Source organism: Natator depressus, chromosome 21 (assembly GCF_965152275.1).
Source record: "Natator depressus isolate rNatDep1 chromosome 21, rNatDep2.hap1, whole genome shotgun sequence".
Taxonomy (NCBI): Eukaryota; Metazoa; Chordata; order Testudines; family Cheloniidae; genus Natator; species Natator depressus.
The window spans coordinates 12,894,670-12,918,486 of record NC_134254.1 but is presented as its reverse complement, the minus strand read 5'-3'; the positions used below and the strand labels follow the sequence as shown (position 1 = coordinate 12,918,486).

Below are 23,817 nucleotides of genomic sequence, written 5' to 3'. Positions count from 1 at the left end.
CGCAAAAAGAAAAGGAGTACTTGTGGCACCCCAGAGACCAACCAATCCATCCGAGCATGAGCTTAAGTGAGCTGTAGCTCACGAAAGCTCATGCTCAAATAAATTGGCTAGTCTCTAAGGTGCCACAAGTCCTCCTTTTCTTTTTAGATTTTGAAATATCATTTTTAACCTATCAAACAGAACTGAAAAGTCAAAATAAGAATGAAACCTTTTGGTTTTGTAAGAAATAAAAACGTTTTGATGGACCTAAAATAGTTCTTTGAAATAATTTCATTTCGTGGGCAACTTTTTGGTTTTGTTCCAATTTGGAATGAAAACAAATTTTGAAATTTCCCACAGAACAGAAATTCTGAATTTCAACAAGCATTACAGGAAAGGGAAACTGAGGCACAGCGTGGCAAAGAGACTTGGCTAGGGTCATACAGCAGGTCAGTGGCAGAGTCAGGAATAGAATAGAAGTCTTCTGAAACCCAGCTGGGTTCTCTGTCCATTGGACCATGATGTGAAATACCAATATGACTTTTCACAGGTTATAATTCTCTTGTTTAAATAGATAAATGGATTTATAGACAAGTGTGTTCATATTGTTTCCTGGACTTAAAATGTTTTGGAAGATATTTCAAGTATAAGCAGACAGAATATTTTCAAACCTACATTAGGATATTTACATACTATATTCAGAAGTAATATAGTCACACAATTCTCCCCCTTCTCCCCCACAACACACTTATCACGGATACCAACACGTTGCACACTCTGCACTAGCATGGGGGGGGGGGAAAATCAGCCTAATTTTGTCTTTGTTTTTGCAAAAAGTTGCAAATCCTTAATTTTATTCTAACACAAATTTATAGTGGCTATAGAAGGACAGTTTAAAACAAATCCATATGTTTTTAAATCATTTAAAAACTGCATAATTTGTAAGGGTAGAATGATTGTCTTCTCATTCTAGTTCATTAATTTTTTTTCCCCCCCACACATCAGCAGAGTTGGGTCTCATCTGCCTATTCTGAGATCATCAGAAAAAACATCAGTGAAGGAGACTGAAGGGGCTGAGATGTTATATACAGAGCCAGGCGAGGGAGGGTGCTCTCAGATCTCATCAGGAGGAGAGCAAGGAGAAAGGGGACAAGGACTTCAGACATCGCACTGTTATTCTGGCACGACAGAGAGAGAAGAGTTTCCTTATTTTCCTAGTCACCATGAAAACGGTCATCCAAATCTTGTGCTTCTTCCTTTTAATAACTTTTTACAAATGTGCAGTCATCACTGGGGTAAGTCTGACTTTCTTGCCTATCTAATGTGACATCTGAACATGTCAGAGATCTTGTATTCCTTCCAAGATGCGGGTGCTACAAGATTCCCTAAGATTGGAGAAGATAATTGCATCTTCTAGCAGTGAAAATATTTATTTTCTGAAATTCAGAAAAGAATTTCCTCCTGAACGCTCAAATAAGAATACATACAGCAAAAATTTATACTGTGCTTATATCTTCAAAGCGTGTCTTTATATTAATTATAATGAAATATCATTGTGTGTGTGTTAACAGCTCACATTTTGGTCCCAACATATCAGTGATAAAAAAAATAAGCAATCCTAAACCCAAGAGAAATGCTTGCACGGTTTTAATTTTCTGTTTCTGATGGAAACTTAGTTTGAACTAAATCAACATTCCTCCAGCAGCACTTGATGCCTAGTGAATCTGAAAGTGACACTGACTATAAACAAAAGTGAAACAGACTTGATTCCCACACCCCTACATTTCAGCAGAAAGTTCTAGAAAAAAATAGAACTAGAATAAATATGGAAAAAGGCATTATGATTTTTACATTTGTTTGGTTTCTGTAGAGGTTTATTAGTAACACAAATAATGGTTTTACTTGTACATGATTTTTTGAGCTGTGATCACTCGTATCTAATTACATTATTTCCAAAGTGAGACAAGGCTAGCTGAATGATAAGAAGTACTGGATTTTTGTATGAGTTAGACTAAACGCTAAATTCTTACTCACTGATCATCTTTTGTAATCTATCAGCTATGAACCCACAGAGAGAAATGTATGCAGATAAAAAGCAGGCAGGGGAATCATAAGTGCTTATTCATAACACTATAGTGCCATAAACTGGTATTTGAGTCAAAGAGGGGAGGTAAGAAATGTTAAAAAGTTTTCAAGCTGAGAAAAATGTCAAGTTTAAGAAACACAACACAAAGGTCAGGACATGTTAATAGACACCCCCAAACTGGTCCATGAGCATTTTGGGGGCTTTGATCCTAGGAGGCACTGAGCATCCCAAACCGTCACTGACTTCACTAGATGTGAGAGGAGCACAGCACCTTCAGACAGAGGCCCTGATCTTCAGCTGGCATAAGCAGTCCTAGCGCCACTGAAGTCAGTGTCGCCTATCTGCCCCAGCATCCTAATTAATGTCAGTCTCATTAATTTATACCCAGAGAAAAAACCCCCAAATTTAAAAGAGAAAAGGAGAGAGGCCAAGAGCCCAAGCAATATATCCTAATGTATTTAAATAGTGTTAATTTGCGTTGGAGGTATATAAATTCTGCTTTTGTGAGAGCATATTATTAAACTGCTCTTGGGTCAGAGTGAACTCTGAGCTGTTGGAGGGGCCAGGCTGAAGTCAAAGCACAGAGGAATAGTGAAATTCCTGAGCATCGCTCCAAAGCCCCTTATGTTACTTTACATGTCAAAGTCCTGTCTCCCTTGTTTTCCATTTCAGAGACATGAATTCAGAAAAGGATTAAAATACAAAAAAGCAGATTCACTCTCTCATGAAAGAAAGCAAATCCTAGAATATCCCTTTCTTCTCCCTGCAAATAAATTTGTAGTGGAGACTTCTTATGCCCAAAGAATTGTTTAAAGAAGAGAGCTTCATTTCAAAAAAGGAATGTACAATTTGTTTCCCTCCCTAACAAAATTAAATTCACACCTGCCTTTCTGTGCAATTTCAGCCTGATCCTGGTCCCACAGCTGGGAGTTTTACCATTGACTTAAACAGGATCAGCATCAGGCTCTCCTTCTAAAAGGTTTAAAGTTTTTACACTTTACTGATCAAATCTAGCTTGTTTTAAAAATTGAAACTTTTATAGTTTCTCTCTCTCTCTCTCTCTCAATACACACATGTAAATACTGCAGAAGAGATTGTAATTCTATCCCACTGGTTTCCGTTATGAGCTCCAATATTCTTCCTTTATAAAAGGAATCTAGTGGCTATTCTTAGTCTGATAAAGCCACACAGAACAAAGGCCTTTTTCCACTTCGTTTCATCCATTCCCAAATGGTACTCTAAAAAATGAAAAGTTAGCCCTAGAATTATGACACTCCACCACCAAGTAAACTGTAAAGATTCTCCAAAGCAGCAAAAAAAACTCCCACTGATTTCTGTAGGACCAGGCAGTGTGAGGGAGGGGATCCGATTCTAGCCATACATGTAATTTCAGCAGCTAAGAAGCTAAAACCTGCCGCCCTGTCTCAGGCGAATCTCCCATTGACTGGTATCAGCTTGCTCGGTATTAGCCAAATGTCTCAAACATGGAGCATTTTGGAGCAAGTGGAGCATTTTGTCACGCTGCACTGTACAGTAGCTTGGTGATTTTGGATACAGGAAACAAATGCTAGGTAGGGATCCACTTGTGTCTTTGATTTGAAAAGTGCCCCTACTTTCCAAAGTTCAAATCTGTGCAGATTGTCAAAAGAAAATAACTTGCTTTAGCTCTAAGCGTTTCCTAGAATATTTGGGCCTAGAACCATGATTTTCTGGTACACGTTACCGGTTCCAAGCTTTCAGGTTTTTGGCTCCCAGATTCTAGAGAATGAAAGATTTGGGGCCAGATCCTCAGCTGGTGTAGTTTCAGTTAGTTTCAGTGGGAGCAACACTGATTTCCGCCAGGGTCCTGATCCCTGACTGTAATGCAAACAAATAAGTGACTATTTTATTATGTAGCCATTGGTTTAATGCTGAACTCAGCATGGCTGGCTTCCCTAGCTCACCTCATGCATCACCTGTCAGCCTCAGGAGCACAAAGACCTTTCCTCCCTGTTGGCATCTGAGTCCTGAACATGTCAGAAGAGCTTGTGTAAAGCCCTTCTAGCCAGAATCGGATTCTCACTCTCACCACAAGCCCTCATCAACTTAACCTGAGATATGTGGCTTTCAAAGAGTCTCTTGTTCCGATTAAGAATAGATGCCTGTCTTTGAAGCACCTGTCACCCTGGAGCAGGGATTTTCCCCTGCACACAGTAAAGCTGATCCGAATGCACCTCTGGCTAATTGGCGTTTGTTTTGCCTCCCCGTTAGGCTTGCGAGAGGGATCTGCAGTGTGGAACCGGGACATGCTGTGCCATCAGCCTGTGGCTTCGAGGACTCAGGATGTGCACTCCACTGGGACAGGAAGGAGATGAATGCCACCCGTTCAGTCACAAGGTATGGCCTTAACCCTTTCACAGCCTCGTCTAAGCAATGGCCCAGGGGCTGATCTTTTTCAATACTGCTGCAGCTATATTTTCTAGAGCAACTCTTTGTTGGGAGGGATGAGTTCAAAGGTAGTATTTTTTTTTTTTAAATGGCACATCACATTAGTCTAGGCAGTGTTATAACCCTGCTAACCAGATCCTGTAAGGTATGTTCATGGCATACACAGAGAATTCTCTTGCGGGAAGGTTGCAACGTAACATTATCAATCTGAATTCTGAGAAATAAGGTAAACATAGAAGAACCCAGAACAGAGAGAGAGAAAACAGGCTGCTCCCTAAAACAGAGGCACAACTCATCCCATCTTATTCTAGACTTGCTCTCTGCAGACTTCCAATTGCAGACCCCCCCTAGCCTACTAGCAAGACAAGGAAACCCCTTAGGATTTAAAGTGACAGCTTGTAATTTTTACAGTTTACTCTATCACACTGTAATCTGAAGGACTTTCAGGGATCAGGGTGCACAATGCCATCCATCTGTGGATGTATACTCCAGTGGGGCAGGCACTGGTCTGGGACTCAAGCACTCTGGGCTCTGCTCTCAAACGGAGAGAATCCCTGCATGACATGTGGTGCCTAATCTGTGCCTCAGTTTCCCCCTATCTGCACCAGCACACAGAGGCTTATCCAAACATGCAGAGCTGAAAAGAGAATCCAGGAGTCCTAACACCCAGCTTCCCCTACCATGACCACTCATGCTTCCAGCCAGACCCTCAAACAGCACTCTACTAACATCAACCTGTCAAAGCTTCTACAGGTCACTGCTGGCCTATGGCCAGTGCTGTACAAGCCTGTTTAACAGCTCAAGTCGTGCTGTGCACGTGGCTCCAGGGGCCTCAATCTGTGCTTTCAGTTTATTTAAAGAAAGGTGCTTTTGTCACTTGAGATTTAATTCTAAATACTCAAAGCAAACCAGAAGCCAGGATAACGTCCGTGAACCTTCAGAACTCCGTGGCTTTGTCCAGCACGCAACACAAAAGCCTTAGCATTACCCCAAAGTGGGAGTACTTAGCACCAGTCGCTAAGGCCTTTGAGGGACTCTGCTAATAACTCCTCAGACATTGATCTCGTAGGAGGGAGACTCAGTAAATAATGCAGGGCTTTCTGCCCGGGATCAGCCTGCAGGAGATGGGGAAAGATTCAGAAGGGATCAGACTTTATTTCCCTTTGGCGGTGATTTCAATAAAGATACATTCTCGAGGCTTAAATTTCATAAGGGATTGTTTTGAAAAGACAGGAGATAAATGTCTGCCACCTCACCTTCCCATTTAATACCAGAAAGGAGGGAGAGAAGATGGGGGATGAGAAGGACAAATGGAGGAGAGGCGAAGGAGGAAGTTGAAGACATTGGGGAATCCAGGCATTGGCCTGCTAAACCCAGGGTTGTGAATTCAATCCTTGAGGGGGCCATTTAGGGATCTGGGGCAAAAATTGGGGATTGGTCCTGCTTTGAGCAGGGGGTGGGACTAGATGACCTCCTGAGGTCCCTTCCAACCCTGATATTCTATGATTCCAGGATACTCATTGCGGGCGGGTCCCAATGCAGGCAGAATGGCCGACTTTAATGGAACTTCCCCAGCTCACACCAGCAGAGGGTCTGGCTCTCCGGTCCCTGTGAGAACAGGGAGGAAGTTGAAGCTAGACAATTCAGGCTGGAAATAAGGCATTCATTTTTAACAGGGGAGGGTCATTAACCACCGAAACCATCTACCGAGGGTCACGGGGGTTCTCCATCACGGACCATTCTTAAATCACGATGGGTGTTTTCCTACCAGATCTGCTCCAGGAATTATTGGGATGCAGTTCTCTGGACGAGGTGAGACAGGGGGTCAGACTAGAGTCTTGCCCCGGGAATCTCTAAATCTATGAAAAGTGAACTAAGGCAGCCGATGAAGTGAGTGGTAGCTCACGAAAGCTTATGCTCAGATCAATGTGTTAGTCTCTAAAGGTGCCCCAAGTCCTCCTGTTCTTTTTGTGGATACAGACTAACACGGCTGCTACTCTGAAACCTAAGAGCAGAATGAGCCAGAAACAGGAGGGGGGGCCTGCTGCAGACCCCGGCACCTCTGAAAGTCAAGCTGTTCTTATGTCACTGCCCACTGGGATTGTCAAAGGAGCCAAAGTGACTTTCAAGGGAAATTGGGTGCCTTAGCCCCTCCACCCCCACTTTAAAGGCCTAACTTCATGCACCCCAGTGTAAAAATGCTGGTTCCTAGTTTCAAGGGAAAGAGGCAGCATTGTCCAATAGTGAAAGCAGTGGGCTCTGACGCAGGACCCTTGGGTTCTGTTCCCAGCTCAGCTCAGAACTCGACCTGCAATGTACTGCAAGGCACCGATTGTGGCTCCACTTGGCTACAGAGCACGGGGAGCGTGCACTGCTCTGTTCAGAGCACGTACAGCGACAAGGCCCCTATCCCTAAGGTGTGAGAGCCTAACAGATGCATGCGAGATGTGAGAGGACAGCCCTAGGGGCAGACAGCGGGGAAGTGCTGGGCAGGGGATCATGCTGGGAGGCCTGTGAATCTAGCATGTTTTAAGGGAGGATCCAAAGGAGAACTGTATTTATCCACCTGTACCATCAAGACACCTGACAGCACATGACCCCTCAATAGCCACCTGATGAGGCTCACGCTAGTTCCTCACCTGCCTGACCCAGCCAATGGGAGTTGCACCTGCGGGAGGGGCAGCACATGCACCCCCCGGCCACCCCTCAGGCTACGAGCCGGACATGGCGGCTGCTTCCCGACCTGGGAGCCATGCGGTGTGGCGTGACGGCTAACAGGGAGCTGCCAGCCCTGCTGTGTAGCACGGCAGCACCACCAACCAGACAGTCAAACAGCCCAGGCGGCAGTGCTGACCGGAACCGCCAGGATCCCTTTTTGACTGGGTGTTCCGGTCCAAAACCGGACACCTGATCACCCTACTCCCTGGAGTTGCCAGGCTAAATTCACTCATGACTGTAAGGAGTTCCGAGTTGAAAGCCTCAGCTGGCTGTGGTCCAAATGAGCTCCAAGAGGATACTCGAGTCAGGACCAAGCACCCAATCCTGCAACCCTTTACTCTTGCTAGGAATCCCATGGTCAGCAAGGGGACCCGTGCTGCCCATCAGAGCTACAGGATTAGGCCTTGGTTTGCAGTGTTGCCCACTTTGACCATTTTATTGTCAATCTGGTCGCAGCGGGTGTTTTCTCACAAGGCCCCAGCTCTTGGAGTCATGCCATTATGGGAGAACCTCAACTTCCATTTTAAAATAAGGCAGTTGCTAACCCCCATGGTTAGAGAGAAAAGCTGATTAAACAAGACCTGGGTGTCCCCAAAAGCTCAGACATGAGGAGGTTAATTAAATAAGCCAATACTTTTTAAAAAGGCCTGTGATTTGTCAAGTCAAGTCCCTGAGTTTTGGGGGCTTGAGTCCTGAGTTTTGAGCACTTGGCGTTGACAATACTGCGCCTGACCAGTCCTATTGAAGCCGGTGGGGATTACTCACACGGCCAAAGTTATCCATTAGCTTAAGTGCTTTGCTGGATTGGGGCCAGAGTAAAGAACTTCAGGATTTGGCCCATTGTCACTGGACATGAAACCCCTACAGGAAGGAGTCTGTTTCACCCAGCCAAGGATTTTCCTAGCATTGCTCTGTGGTTGAAGTTCTGACATTCTTTGCGGTGTCTTTTGTCTCTTCCATTTTCTGCTGAAGGTCCCTTTCCTTGGAAAACGCCAACACCACACCTGCCCGTGTTTGCCAAACTTTATATGCTCCAGGTTCATTGATGGCAGATTCCGGTGTTCAGTAGACTTCAAGAACATAGACTTTTAGCAAACAGGATGGAGCTTCAGAGCCCTTCCCAGCTGGAGGACCGGGCAGCACTGCTCTCTGAAATGAGCACCACCCAACGCCTTTTTTAATTTCCCTTCACCACCACCAAGTATTCTACAGTGAGTGTAAAGACAAAATACAGGTAGAGTGAGATTTTCAAAGGCACAAATAACATTGAGCACTGATTAAGCACAGCCTGCAGTAGATCTCAAAATGCATTACTAAAGAGGTTAGGATCATTATCCCCATTTTATAAATGAGAAAACTGAGGCACAAGTAGGCAAAGTGACTTACCCATGGTCACTCAGCAGACCAGTGGCAGAGACAGGAATAGCACCTTGGTCTTCTGAGTCCACATCCAGTGCTTGGTTCACTAGCCTGTGTGCACTCACCTAACTCCCATTGACTTTCAATGAGTTGGGTGCCTAACCGCCCTTTGAAAATCTCCAACATCTTCTGAAAATGTCACTTTGCATGTAAAAAAAAGTGGGGGATGCTGTCAACAATACTTCAGACCCAACATTTTATATAACGGAACGAAGGGGTTTTACTAGAAAAAGGTTTTCAGGATTAAAAAACCCTCACTCATATGGTTAAGTGCTTACTCACCCAAATAACCCCTGTGCTGTTATTCTTAGTAAGGCATGGAGCTTATGCTTAACAGTTATGGGATGCTTGAATAAAAAGAATATAAGACCAGAGGCAGGCTGCAGCTTATGGCATCCACTGTCTGATCTGCTCCGTGCTGTCTACACCAGAGCTCCACCTTGCAAAAGGAGGAGGAACTTTGGCCTCTGTAGTCAAACCCCACATCCCTGCACACCAACAGCAGCTGCTCCACACAGTCCTGTTGTATCCAGTGGGTCTACTCTGGGAGTAAGTACTAATCAGGGTGAGTACAGGCTTTACAATCAGACTAGTGCAGGGGGAATAGGAACTGAAAATAAACAGCAGGTGAAATTAACCAGCTGAGTTTCATTAACCAACCACAGTGAAATGCTAAGCTGAAGAACAGCTCTGTGGAGCTCAAAAACTTGTCTCTGTCGCCAAGCAGAAGTTGGTCCAATAAAAGCTATTACCGTGTGTGTGTGTGTGTGTGTGTGTGTGTCAGATCCTGGGACCCACACAGCTACTACAACATTGCAAACTAGATAGTGTACATTCCCCACCCCCCCCCCCCCCGCCCCATTTCATTTTTGAAAGTCTCAGCTGGTCAGAGAAACTTTCATAGAACCATATTTTGAGAGAACATACAGGTCCATCAAATCAAAATGCTTTGCGAAATGTGGTTGTTTGCAGTGGAATTTCCTTTTAGAAGAGAATTGGAAAAAAGCTCCAACAATATCAAAATGGGATTGACATTTTCAGAATAAAACCTTTTAATGACAAGTCACCGCAAAACAAAAATCAAATTTTTATTATATTAAAATATAATAAAGAATCAAAATTAAACAACTGTGTCAATTTATTGTTTAAAAATCAACCTGAAATGATTGCGTCATTTGCAGAGAATTTCAAAATGGTGGGTTTTTACTCTGATTTAGAACAAAGCTAAACGTTGAAGTCTCAAAATCCTGCACAAAATAGAACTTCCATCCTCTGCACAGCTGTTAATCCAAGCTGTAATGATTAACAGTTAGGTTTTTAAGGATAGGACCAGATGCTAGCATCCACACACATGTTGTGGAGTATGCTACTCCACAAGCAGTCCTATTTGTTCTTAATGGGATTGTTTGCAGAATCAGCTACTACTCAACATGGGTAAGAGTGGAGAGACAGACTTTAAGGCCAGAATGGACAATCGTGATCGTCTAGTCTGGCCTCCTGCACATTGCAGGCCACAGAACCTCACCCACCACTGCTGCCAGAGACCCCTATCCTCTGGCTGAGTTATGAAGTCCTCAAATCGTGGTTTAAAGACTCCAAGTTACAGAGAATCCACCATTGACACTAGTTTAAACCAGCCCAACCCGTTTTTTATACTGTGTGTCCCTTTAATTATTGAACAGTTTGATTTTCCTTTAGGTGCTCACCCAGATACAAGCCTTTATCGTAATGTTTCAGTTAAGTCTAGCATTTATTCACTAGGAGCTTGAACCAAAGTCCATTCAGGTCAGTTGCAGTATCTCCATTGACTTCAGTAGGTTTTGAATCAGTCCTTAGGGAAAGTATGTAATACTAAAAGGAAAGGTTTAGTTATTCACACCCTACTCAGCATCTGCCTAAGCTTCAGATATCCTATCATTACAATATCACAGGCCGGTCTTCACATTTAGGTCTGTCAAGCTCACTCCAAAAGTATACTAAATACAATTAAATATTGTTCACTAATATATGTGGTACGTTACCTTCAGGAAATTTCATCAGTTCAGAAGCCTGTATGCACTTGCCCTTTTTAAAGGCCTGTTTAAGATCCTTCTGTGTCATTTGACCTTGATTTCTGGTTTAATTTTAGCAGCTATTGCAAAATGGAGGTTTGTTTCCAAGAAGATAGAAGCAATGCAAAAAACTTTTTTGGAATGGATTCAAAAACCCTGTTCACTGGGAAAATAACATTCTGCTTGTAATATTATGTACGTGGGAAACCTGTGTGTTTGACTGTATTATGATAAACATACAATGGTAAAACTGTGTTTTGAGATCTCAGTTTTTGTGCCATCTAGTTCAGCACTAGACCATTCATTTGTATTACGGTAGCACCCACAGGGCTGCAAATGCTGTTAGAACCCTGTTATTCTTTACAACTATAGAATAAAAGGCAGTCCTTGCTCAGAGTTTACAATCTAACTAGACAAGGCAGGCAAAGGGTGAGAGAAAGGCTGTTTCTGTCTCTTTCCACTTAATTTTATCTGGAACATCAGATGAGATATTGAGTTTGCAGAGTCTTATTGACAAGGATACATCATCTTTAGTGTTATAATAGGTGAGTGGGCTGATGTGATACTTATCTGGCGCTTTTCTGGGGACATGCCATGTGGATCCTAGTTCATTGTTGGAACCAAATAAAATAAGTGTTAGTGGAATGATTCTCTGTATGTACTAAAGAACTAAAGGGCTTTGCTTGAGCTAAAGGAGCAAGACCATTAGATTGTGGCAGAAGTAGGTTGTTACCCTATGATGGACCAGCTGCTAGAGCAGAACGTGACAACACATACCCTGCTAGTGAGTTTCTCATTTTGTTTTGCACACCAAGATACACTTGCAGAGCCAGATTCTCTGCTGGTGTAAATGGAAGCAACTCCATTGAATTCAAGGGACTGCTATCCACTTACCCCTGTAGAATTTTGCATTCAGTTGGAATGACTGTTTTAAAACTAAAGAAAACAGCAACAAGAATGAACAGAAGTAAAGTTTGGGGTGGGAGTGAGAGAGAGCACAGTGCATGAGCCCCCCTCTAACAAGCTGCAGTAATGCTGAGAACAAAATGGCCACTATCGCAGCACATAGGTGGAGTTCTTTGACATTTTAAAAAGTGCACTGTGCAGAAAAAAGAGCAATACAGTTTCACAATGACATACACCCCCATAAGGGATTATGGTCTTTAAAGTCACTGTGACAGGGTTAGGACTCACCACCACTGGCACCTCCCACTGGTTGCTCCGGGAATTAGCTCTGTCCAGCCACAGAGCACCTTTTTCGCATGGTGCCTTGCCCTTCATCTACTCTGCTGCTTCAGGGATCCTTGTTGCTCCCCGCTCAGCAACATCCTCTTCAGGACACTGCCCTCCAGCAGTACGCACTGCTCCAGTCTCACCCCCTTCCGGGGTCTGGTGTTATCGGCAGTACACGATCTGCACCTTGTTGGAGTGGCTTGCTGCAGCCTCTAAGTCTAGCCCCTTATCACCGGTCCCAGCCACAGCCTGGATGGGGCCATGCTCCTCTTCAGCCTGGTGTAGCACAAGAGGAAGGGGGGGGGGACCCAGGCCCACCCGCTACTCTGGGTCCCAACCCAGGGACCCTCTAGCAGCAGCCTCCCTGCCCTCCTTCTCTCCCCTTTCCTGCTATTGTCCCTGGGCCACTTCCCCTTCAGCCCTATGCACCTGCCTGGCCTAGGCCGGCAGCCTGGGTTTTCCCTGGCTGGAGCTCCCCAGCTCCTTCTGCCCTTCCCCAGCACTGCTCTGTCTAAGGTGCTACCTTTCCACAAAGGAGCCTGTCCTCCTCCCTTGCCAGTCAGGGAGAGACTGCCTGCTCCCTCCCTGGGGAGCCTTTATATATGGCTGAGCCTGGCTCTGATTGGCTGTCTCTCACTCAGCCTCTGATTGGCTCCTTAGCAGGCCTTCTCTGATTGGCCACCCATGTGCACCGCCTCCCTGGCCTGTTGAAGCCCCATCTAGTAAAGGAGTGGGGCAGCCACCCCACTACAGTTACCCTAAGGGCTTAAATGAGACTAGGATCGTACCTAGGTCTCATGCCATCCCTCTGCACTGGGGTGAATTTCACTAGACATGAGGACTGGTTGTAAAACTGAGGGGTTTTTTCCCCCTGCCAGAAATTTCAAACAGTACATTTGTTCAGGTTTTATTATTTTGTTTCTCCCTCATCCCCACACACGCTTGTCACAGGACGTTTGAAAAGTTTGGTTTTTGTTTCTTTTCAATTCTAATAGAAATTGTTGTTTCATTTCCATTCTGGAAAAATATCAAGCCGAAAAGTGCACCTCAACCCCGAAAACATGGTTGCAGTTAAACATTTCCCATTGAAAAACAATAAAATGTAGCCTGGAAGTGACATTTTCCTGTAAAACCCTGTTTTTCGGTCAAAATGCGGACAAGCTCTACTCGACATGCATAGCAGACATACCCGTCATCCTGAGTCACTTATCTTATTCCAGACGTTTTCCTTTATCGAACACATGCTTGTTTCTGTTGCCACCTCGTGGAGGGAGCATTTTATTCTTCAACCGTATTGAAGCGAAGACCTTGGAGAAGGTGGAATTATCCAGAAAGCTAATCATTGCATAGGTGCTGGAACTAGGGGGGCTGCCACACCCCCTGGCTTCAAGTGGTTTCCATCATATACAGGGTTTATGGTTTGGGTCAATGGCTCTCAGCCCGCCCCCCCCCCTAAAAACTGTTCTGGCACCCCCGAATCTATGGCATTTTTATGAGCATCTCTGTATTATGAAAACTGACTAGAGTAGCAATGTTATAGCATTTAGACACCCAACATAGAGGAGACTGAATTACACAAACCCTTAAATAGATGGACACATGAATATGCTGGTCGCAGATTTACATTAGGACTGGAAAGGACCCAGAATATGGCATTTTCTAGACCATCTCCAATAGGTACCCATCAAGCAGAAACTTAGAGGTCACTAGCAATTTTGGTTCCACCATCTTTTTCAGAAAGGTGCGCTACTAAACATTGTATTCAGAGAAATTGATTGTAATGACAATACAGAAGATAAGGAGCTTACTAACTATAGTGTTATATACACCCACCTATAGGCCAGAATCCTTGGCATAATTCAGTCCTAAGCCTTTAAAACATGTAAGACAGCAGATGCCGTCTGTTTCACACACAGGAGATGTAGGTTGAGTAACTATAACTGCTAACTAGTTAGATTTAATGACATACTCTTCCTAAGTTGTGAAGTAACTTCCTCTTTTACCTTTGTCTTCAATTTTACAAGCTTTAAACTTATCATTTGTAACAGAGATACTGCATCAAATAGTATGGCTTGATCTACTGCAGGGGTTCTCAAACTGGGGGTCGGGATCCCTCAGGGGGGTCATGAGGTTATTACATGGGTGGTCGTGAGCTGTCAGCCTCCACCCCAGACCCTGCTTTGCCTCCAGCATTTATAATGGTGTTAAATATATTTAAAAGGTGTTTTTAATTTATAAGGGGGGGGTCACACTCAGAGGCTTGCTATGTGCAAAATGTGCAAAGATCATCTAAAGAGATCAGGAGATAAAATTGTCTTGCCCTTCATTTCCTTTACTTTTATTAAAAAATGCCCCAAACATTTCATTGGGCCTACTTTTTTTTAAAAAATAAACTTTTCTGATTAGCTGAAAATTCCAAACCGTTTTGGTTCAACCCAAACAGATTCCCCCCCACCCCGTTTTACAGGGCTGCCAGTGAATCGAAAACATCAGTTATTTGCCCAGCTCTAGTCAGGACCCAAACCTGGACAGTTTTGAAGATAAAAATCAACACCATGAAATGCACCCAGAAATGAATGTAAAGCCAGGGGGAGAATTAGTGTAATATGCTCCCCACACAGTGGTCCACTGAATGGGGAGAGATATGTTCTTCAGTAGCTGTAGCCTCTGGATGGTCTTCAGAAGTAAGTGCTATAAATAAACAAGAACCTAATAAATAAGTGCTTCTGAATTCTACGGTGATGGTCCCAAACACTGCAGCTTCTGACAGGGTAAGGACACGTAGGACACAAAGTAGTAACCCTGTCTGGGGCTCGGACAGTGGATAATTATGGCAAGGCCTGGATCAGAGAGAAATATTGAACCAAACACAGATGGAAAGAGGTGCTTTATCACCCCCAAGTGATGCTACCTGAGACTGCAGGAGGAATCAGGGATCCAGACCCATCTATAGCCTGTGGTGAAGAGGGGGAGAGGTAAGTCCCCAGCTGTACCATACTCTCTAGATATTTCAGCTGATCTATCAGCATCATCTTCATTTTGTTCAGCCTTAGATTTAGCCAGATTTCTATCCGCCATTCCCCCAAGCTCACCCAGGCCCTGGGATACCTGGGAAATCACACTATCTTCACAACATGAGGGGGACACGTAGAACCTGGTTGGAGCTCCGAAGAGAAAACCCAAGGGATGGATGAGCAATTACACACATCCATCCTTTGTGTGAAAAAAGAACACACAACGAAGCAAGCACCCATGTTCTCCTGCCAGGGAAATCAATAGAACCTCATCATCAAGGGTATCAAAGGCTGCTATCTAGAGGTTAATTGCATTGTTTAGTGACATGCCAAGCTCAGTTCTTCTGCACTTGTGTGTCACTTGCTATTTAATATTCTCTTTCTGTCGTTGCAAACCCGGGTTGCTTCCGATATACCAGAAAAGTTTTCCCTCTTTGAAAGTCATCAAATGCATGCCTGGGATTGAAGCGGAAAGCTCCGCATCTCATTATAAATTGATGTTCTAGTTATTAATATTTGATGCAAAAAACTGTGCATGTAATATCTATATAAAAAAATCCAGCCTCAAACCACCAAGTAAATTAGCCGCCGCATTTTATCATGAGTGCATTTGCTTCACTTCATGCACTGCAAGAATTGATGAACTCAGAAACAGTAAAAACCAGTTAGCAAAAGAGAAATCCACCTGGTCTTGCTTTAGTTCATTCTGGGCCCAAACCTGGTTGAACTTGGTGGAGGGCTGACAGGATCAGGCCCTCAGACTCAGGTTGTATCTACTCTGCAGTCAGAAGCGAGACTGTAAAACTCGCCTGTGTTAAATAGTCCTGTGAGGCTCGTAAACCTTCCCAAGCTTCATAACGGCCACATCTCCCCACTAGAGAAGCTACATTCAATCCCTGAACAATATATAAACTTTGCATTTATAATTCAGTGGACTCCAAAACTATTTAAACCTCAATTCAGTAACATCTCCCAAAGATATTGCAGGAAATTGCCATATCTGTCACAATGAATCTGTTACAGGCCTAGCTGCAGAATCCTGCTTCTTTAATTCAAGCTGTAGCCGCTAATGCTTTTAGCTCTGGAGGTGCCAGGTTCAATCCTAGCTGCGTTGGCCAAGGTGGCAGCCATCAGATAAATGGGGGACTGTCTGGGCTTTGAGTCACTGTGCATCTCAGATGAGCTTCCTTTAGTAGCCTTATTAAATTACTGCATGTGTGAATGTCCCATGGCAGAACCTGCCCCACAAAATGCATACAATATTGAGCTAAGGTCCAAACCCTGAGCCACTTGCTCAGACCTTTAGATTACTCACTCCTGGAACAAGAGTACAAAAACCACAAGGCTAGGGGCCTAGCCTCTATTCACTAGTTCCACTCTAGCCCCTGTTTACTCCAGAGAATGATTTTCAAACCTGGCGTGACTGACCCATTGCTTAAGCATCCCCCATTGACGTCAGTGGAGTGACACCCGCTTTTATAATAGTCCGCGCCTATGGAAAGGATCTCAGGGCTGGTCTGCATGGTAAAGTTATACCGGTAGAAGCTAAAATGCAAATTTAAAGTGATGCAGTAATATCAGTGTAACCTTCTGTGTACACACACTTATTCCAGGATGTGTCTTTTTTTCAGTTTAGTTTGTTAGTTGGTTCCATTTATACCAGAATCAGATAGGGGATTATGCCAACATAATTATACCAGTATAATTCTACTGGTAAAACTCTCCCATGTAGACAAGGCCTCATTCTCTCTCAAATTCTATAAGCTTTACAACAGTCTCTATAGAGCCCTGTTACTTATCGCCATTCAAGTCACTGGGTAGGACACACACGGCCAGATTCTCAACTTGTGTAAGTTGTTGTAACTCAGTTAAAGTCAATGGAGCTAGGACTAGCTGGGGATCTGGCAGTGGCACCTGTTCCAAAGCCACTGACAGACTCCCATTCGCTTCAACGGGCTTTGGATCAGATTTGTATTGGTGCCTTTAGACAGGTCCAGCTCCTGAAGTCCGTGCTGGGTCAGATCTCTCAGTGCAGTCAGTGGGAGGCGGCATGAGTAAGGGCAGAACATACAGCGAGCGAAAGGCTCAGGATCTGAGCCCGAGAACATGTGTTTGTGTTCCATTATCAGGGTTTAATTCTTAGGAAAAAGTTCTAAAGCACCACCTGCATCGTTAAGATTCGAATCATTTCAAACTCAAGCACACCCTTTATTCTGGCAATTGCTCAGCATCACAGCGAATGGCCTGGCGATTGCCGGCTGCCAGGTGATTGCGGATACGGGCACTTTCCTCTGGGCTGTGCCAACACCTGCCATCAGCAGCATACAGAATGCCACAGGGGCCATGCCGGGCCAGATCCCTTCTTAAAAGCTTTGTCACAGCATCTATGTACTGCCCTGCGAAGGGGCAGGGTCCCTTCCCCATTCTCAGCAGGGCATGCCGACCCTGACTAAGCCTAGGCCTTGACTCCCTGCTAACTCCAAACCAGTAATGCAGCTTATACGTTAGCCCAAGCTTGGTTATTCCTAGCGTTTCCCTGCCAGACCGCCTCTGTCCTAGCTCCCTGGTTCCTGCTGGTCCAAAGAGCCACTTCCACTCCCCTTTGTAGCCTGACTGGAGTGAATGGGGCCTGCCTGCCAGTGTGACTCAGCAGTAATTACCCTACATTTAAACACAGGGTTTTAGTGTCTGAGTTTAGCCGCTCAGCAGAAGAGTCCAGCATTTCTAAACTGGGCTGTCATGGGGCTCACTCACCGCTAGGGCACCTCCTCCTGGCTGCTCTGGGGATTGGCTCCATCCAGGTCTGATGCCCCATTCCTTTGTTTGCTCTGGCCACAGTTGCACGCACTCTCTAGGAGTCAGCAAGCTCCCTCTTTCCTTCTTCATGGCTTGGCCTTCCAGACAGTCACTACTTGTTTTCCCCTGCTGTGGGTAGCAAAGTCTCTCCTGGAAATCCTCTAACCTAAGACTATGCCACTTTCCCCATGGCAGGTAGGGGAACACAGGCCTGCCCGTTGCCCCAGGCTCCAGCACAAGGATTCTCTATCCAGCAAGCAGAGTCTGCTTCTCCCAGACCTCATCACGCCTTCCCTGCTCGGTGTTCTGGCCAGCCTCAAACTCCCAGAGATTAACTACAGGCTACTTCTCCTACAGCCCTTTCTGGGCTCAGCTTTCTAGCTTTGTCCCAGGCAGCCTATAGCTGCTCAGCTGAACTTCATCTGCCCTTAGGCCTGCCAGCCTAATTCTCCCCCGGGTGCAGCCTACTAAGTTAATTAGCCCCTTCCAAGCTACCTTAACCCCTTCAGGTGAAGTGTGGCATGAACACTCCATCACAAGGGTAAGTCTACACTGCAATACAAAACCATTGCACCAAGTCTCAGAGCCTGGGCAGCTGCCTCGGGCTTGTGGAGTTCAGCCTGTGGGGCTAAAAACTGCAGTGTAGACATTCAGGCTCGGGCCAGAGCCCAGGCTCTGAGACCCTCCCCTCTGGCGGGATCTCAGAGCCCAGGCTTCAGCTCGAGTCCATAATGTCTATACTGCAATTTTATAGCCCTGCAGCCCAAGCCTTTCAAGCCCAAGTCAGCTGCCTCAGGCCAGCCGCAGCTGTGCCGCGCGGGTCTTTTATCACTGTGTAGACTTAGAGTCTGCCAGCCTGGGAGCGTCTATGAGCCCTGTTCCTTTTGTTCTCAGAGCTCCTGCTGTCTGTTACTCCTCCTGTGCTCCCTTATTGGGTTCTCTTGCTTTCATTCTTCTCGTTCCTGTCTGTCATCTTAAACAGCAATTGCCTCTGAAGTATTTTATAGCCCTTTGCAAATAAGTCTCTGTGCATGGAAAACCAGTAACACCCCATTCTGTTCCACCAGGGACATCACTAGAGTTACACCAGTAGAACTAGGGGAGGAATTTGGCCCCAGACCATATTTTAACACTACATGATCTGAGTCCACTATTGGGCTTTTTGTGGCAGGGGGTTGGCTGAGGACCAGAAGGTCTGGGTATATTTGGCCAAACTGGACAGTCTCTATGCAAAAGAATAAATGGACACAAATCTGACATCAGGTATCATAACATTCAAAAACCAGTAGGAGAACACTTCAATCTCTCTGGTCACTCAATAACAGACCTCAAAGTGGCAATTCTTCAACAAAAAAACTTCAAAAACAAACTCCAACGTGAAGCTACAGAACTGGAATTAATTTGCAAACTGGATACCATCAGAATAGAGACAGGGAGTGGTTGGGTCATTACAAAACCTAAACTTAATTTCCCCAATACCTATTTCTTCCCTACTGTTACTCACACCTTCTTGTCAACTGTCTGGAATGGGCCACTATCTTACCACTTCAAAAGTTATTTTTTCCTCCTGCTGTTAATTGATTTATCTCGTTAGACTGACCTCACACTTGATAAAGCAACCCCCCATCCTTTCATGTATTTATACGGGCTCCTGTATTTTTACTCCATGCATCTGATGATCAGTGTCATATGTGTAGCCATAGATGAGAACTGTGACAATATTGTCGTTGCCATCAGCGATGGACTACCAACCACCAGGATGGGGTGCTGACGATCATCTGGATTGTTTATTCTTGTAACAGGCCATCAGCGCATGGGATGGATTCGTTTGTTCAAACAAATCATGAAGATTTCAGGCTAAAGCCAAACCCTGTGAAGCTTGCCCACCTTCATCTTTTATGCTCAGCATGGTGGGCTCATTGTTTCTTTCATAAGAGGATTCCCTTCTTGTCCCCTCTAGTATGACATTACCTGTAGCAACCTGATCATGCCTGATGTTGTCTTTGTCATCAACGGGATGCAGTTTCCTCTGATTCCTTCAGCCTATGCAAACCAGGTAGGAGAGGGAACCTTTTCCCCAAGCAGTGCAAGAGCACAGAGGGGCACTGTGCACATGGGAACCACTGTGACATTAACAAGCAGTGCGATCAATGGCAGTCCGATTGTATTTTAACGACTAGTAAGGTTGCAGTAACCTGTGATGATGTCTCTGAGGACACTCTGTCTGGGCTGTAGTTGGTAACACTGTTATATTAAACAATAAATAAAGCATCCGTAGTTTAGAATTTGTTAAAGACACATTGGTTTATAGGCAAAGTAAGCAACAGAACAGCCCAAAGTTCAAACTGTTTATACAGCCAGAGGCTGATACCCTCACACTGAGTAGCACCTTACTTTCCAAGCAGATGCACTGAAGTCCATGGGCTGGATCCTCAGCAGTTGTCCATCACCAACGCGCCATGGAAGTCAAGGGAGTGATGCCACCTTTCATCACCTGAGAATCTGGCCATATCTTAGGTGCTATTATCTACATTTTGCCCACGGGGAACGGAGGCACAGAACGGCTAAAGCCCAGATTGTTAAAGGTATTCAGGCATTGTTCTTTTCAGCATTGCTACACCTAACTCATTTTCAAAAGTGACTTAGGAATTAAGTTAGGGGCTTAATTCCCTTTAAAAATCTGGCCCTAAGTGACACAGAAAATCGGTGTAGAGACAGGCCCTGAACCCAGCTCCCCCAAGTCATACATCAGGGCCCTAACCACTGGACCACCCTTCCTTAGCAAGATGACTGCTGAAGTAAGGCAGGGCCTGCAGATTGTTATTTAAAGTGTGTAGAGGAATTGGTTCCCCGCCCCTTAGTCCCTGACGCTTCTCTTCCCTTCTCGGGTGCCTCTCCCATGAGCAGCTTGACGCCCTCCAACTGGGGAGCTCCTACATCTACCCCCTTCCAAATTTGAGTGGTGTTGCAACTTGGCCTGCAGGGTCACATCACCGATCAGGTTTGGCCTTGCCAAAAGGTGGTCAGACCATGGCCCGGTTGGCCCTCCCAGGCTCCGTGGCCTATGAAGTAAGCTGCTATTCATCATCATAATCAGACCCATAATGGCCCATATTCCATATAGAAGAACTACACCAAGAGAACATTAAGGCTGCTCAGCTAAGCACTCTGAAGTCAGGGAATGGCAAAGTTAAGATTGGACATGCAACCTTAATTCTGACACCTTTTGTCTAAACATTACCTGTATAAGACAATCTTTAATCGCATGATCACAAACTGTTTCTCAAATAGTATAAATAGCGTATTATACCATATTTTTTGCTCAAACTTTCCAGAATCATTTACCGGGCCTGGAAAATTTCAGCCCCAAAAGTAAAAGTTTCAGAAAAGGAAATGTTTAAAGTTATGAATGAACACTTGAACACAGGGGCTTGGAATGGACACACTTGGGCAACCTTAGCCTTATTCATGGCTCCATCTCCAGCTATAATACAAAAAGAAACCCACTGACAATACAATCTGTGGGTGAACTCCCGCCCCACTCAAGCCAATGGGGGTTTTGCCATTGACGTCAATGGAGCCAGTATCCCACCTTATGTATCTATCACCAACCACCATAGTATCTGGGTCCTAGATTCATGCATGACTAGTACAAACGAATCTGTATTGCAATGAGAATGATACAGGATTCCATAAAGCAAAGAACAAAAGATGGGCTAAGATGAACCCCTGGATCTCTCACACCCTTCCAAATGCCAAGATGTTGAAAAAAAGCCAGATCTGGATCCAAATTTTGGGCCTTGAGGCCAGACTGTAGATCCTAGTTTAGAATCAGTTTCAGGCAGAGGTGAAAGTAAGCTGGTATGGTCAGGTACGGTGTACCAGTGAGAGTCGATGCACAGCCAACCGTACCAGCAGGAGGCAGCTTCCCCAGGTCGACAATTTAAAAGGGCCCTGGGCTCTCAGCAGTGGCTGGAGCCCCTGGCCCTTTAAATTTCCGCCAGAGCCCTGCTGCCGGAGCCCTGGGGTAGCAGCGGCGGCCGGGAGTCCCGGTGCTCCGGCAGCGATTTAAAGGGCCCAGGGCTCTGGCTGCGGAAGCAGCGGCCGGGAACCGCAGGCCCTTTAAATCACCGCTGGAGCCCTGTGGTAGTGGCGGTGGCAGCTGTGAGCCCCAGTGCTCCGGCGGTGATTTAAAGGGCTCAGGGATTTAAAGGCCCCGTCCCTACTGCCCGAGGCCACGCCCCTTCCTCCCGAGGTGCCCCCCACATACACCTTGCTCAGGACCCCGGCCCTGCGTTCCGGTAAGTCCCTTAAGTTATTTTCACCCCTGGTTTCAGGCTAAGGTTCAAACAAGGCACACACTGGGCCACTGGGTGAATTGGTTGGATAAAATTTTTAAGATCCAACCTGAGCCTTCCTTAAGCCAAACCTGAATGAAACTGCTTTGACACAGGGGGAAGGGCTTGGAGATCAGGATTTCGTAGCTCTGGTCTCCTGAAGTATCATAGTTTTGCCTGGTGGCTCAGAATCCACCAGTTGAAGGCTTTGTAGCTCGTGGGCTTGGGAATGGAGACATTCTTTAGTGACACAGCAGAAGCGTTTAATGAGACTCTGCCAACCCCTTTCCTCTGTGTCTGGGACCAGGGGAGGAGAACAGCGCTGAAAACCAATAAAGGGAGGCCAGGCAAAGGAGATCAATCCCACGTCACTTTCTGCTGGTGGGATGGGACAGCGTTTTGCTGAGGATCCTGGAACAGAAAGAAAAGGAAGCAAAGTATGAATCAGCACTGGAGATAGACAAATTGGAGGATTGGGCCAAAAGAAACCTGATGAGGTTCAATAAGGATAAGTGCAGGGTCCTGCACTTAGGACAGAAGAACCCAATGCACAGCTACAGACTAGGGACCGAATGGCTAGGCAGCAGTTCTGCAGAAAAGGACCTAGAGGTTACAGTGGACGAGAAGCTGGATATGAGTCAGCAGTGTGCCCTTGTTGCCAAGAAGGCCAATGGCATTTTGGGATGTATAAGTAGGGGCATAGCGAGCAGATCGAGGGACGTGATCGTTCCCCTCTATTCGACACTGGTGAGGCCTCATCTGGAGTACTGTGTCCAGTTTTGGGCCCCACACTACAAGAAGGACGTGGATAAATTGGAGAGAGTCCAGCGAAGGGCAACAAAAATGATTAGGGGTCTGGAACACATGACTTATGAGGAGAGGCTGAGGGAACTGGGATTGTTTAGTCTGCAGAAGAGAAGAATGAGGGGGGATTTGATAGCTGCTTTCAACTACCTGAGAGGTGGTTCCAGAGAGGATGGTTCTAGACTATTCTCAGTGGTAGAAGAGGACAGGACAAGGAGTAATGGTCTCAAGTTGCAGTGGGGGAGGTCTAGGTTGGATATTAGGAAAAACTTTTTCACTAGGAGGGTGGTGAAACACTGGAATGCGTTACCTAGGGAGGTGGTAGAATCTCCTTCCTTGGAAGTTTTTAAGGTCAGGCTTGACAAAGCCTTGGCTGGGATGATTTGATTGGGGATTGGTCCTGCTTTGAGCAGGGGGTTGGACTAGATGACCTCCTGAGGTCCCTTCCAACCCTGAGATTCTATGATTCTATGATAGATGCCTGGAGTGCAGGGCCAGCCTTACACACCAGCAGCACAATGTGGACATCAGGGTGGGCGAATCTGGCTATAAAATGATAACGCTTTGTGGGTATCCTCTGCCATTAAAAAGCCGCTGGTGGCATTCAGACCCCCAATAAAGCCACTACTGAAATTATCTGCTGGCTAGAGATGGTTGGACATTTTTAAATTAGCAAAAATTTGTCAACATTTTTTCCTGGCAAAAATTTGGCCCTTTTTTATTTTTGCAAAAACGTGGCATAATATTTTTGACAAAAATTTGGCACCCTTTATTTTTGCTGGAGAGGTGGAGTGGCAAAAATTTGGCACCAAAAATGCATCAAAAACACTTTGCCGACATTTGTGACTGTTTTTTTTTTTTAATACATATACCAACTTCCTGAGTGGTCGCAATGCTTCGAAAATTCAAAATGGTGGTGACAATTTTTCTTGAAAATGTTTGCAAAATGTCAT

General features: G+C 45.3%; 2 protein-coding genes across 2 annotated transcripts in view; one reads left to right on the top strand and one right to left on the bottom strand.

The window, feature by feature from the left end:
* Positions 1-1,202: 1,202 nt before the first annotated feature.
* Positions 1,203-9,223, top strand: PROK1 (prokineticin 1). The gene is made up of 3 exons (XM_074936126.1): positions 1,203-1,274; positions 4,316-4,441; positions 8,183-9,223. The coding sequence occupies exons 1-3, from the start codon at positions 1,203-1,205 to the stop codon at positions 8,300-8,302; spliced, it is 318 nt and encodes a 105-aa protein (XP_074792227.1). The 3' UTR covers positions 8,303-9,223.
* A 12,869-nt stretch (positions 9,224-22,092) lies between these two features.
* LOC141975820 (adhesion G protein-coupled receptor E3-like) overlaps positions 22,093-23,817 on the bottom strand; it is a 31,210-nt gene continuing 29,485 nt past the window's right edge. Inside the window, exon 15 of the mRNA XM_074936481.1 lies at positions 22,093-22,471. Within this exon, the coding sequence (XP_074792582.1) occupies positions 22,418-22,471 (54 nt within the window). The 3' untranslated portion in view covers positions 22,093-22,417. The remainder of the gene's footprint in view (positions 22,472-23,817) is intronic.

Coding starts and splice junctions, on each gene's coding strand:
- PROK1 (XM_074936126.1), top strand. CDS start 1,203: ATGAAAACGGTCATCCAAATCTTGTGCTTCTTCCTTTTAATAACTTTT. Junction 1,275..4,315: donor AATGTGCAGTCATCACTGGG/GTAAGTCTGACT, acceptor CCTCCCCGTTAG/GCTTGCGAGAGGGATCTGCA. Junction 4,442..8,182: donor GCCACCCGTTCAGTCACAAG/GTATGGCCTTAA, acceptor TTTCTGCTGAAG/GTCCCTTTCCTTGGAAAACG.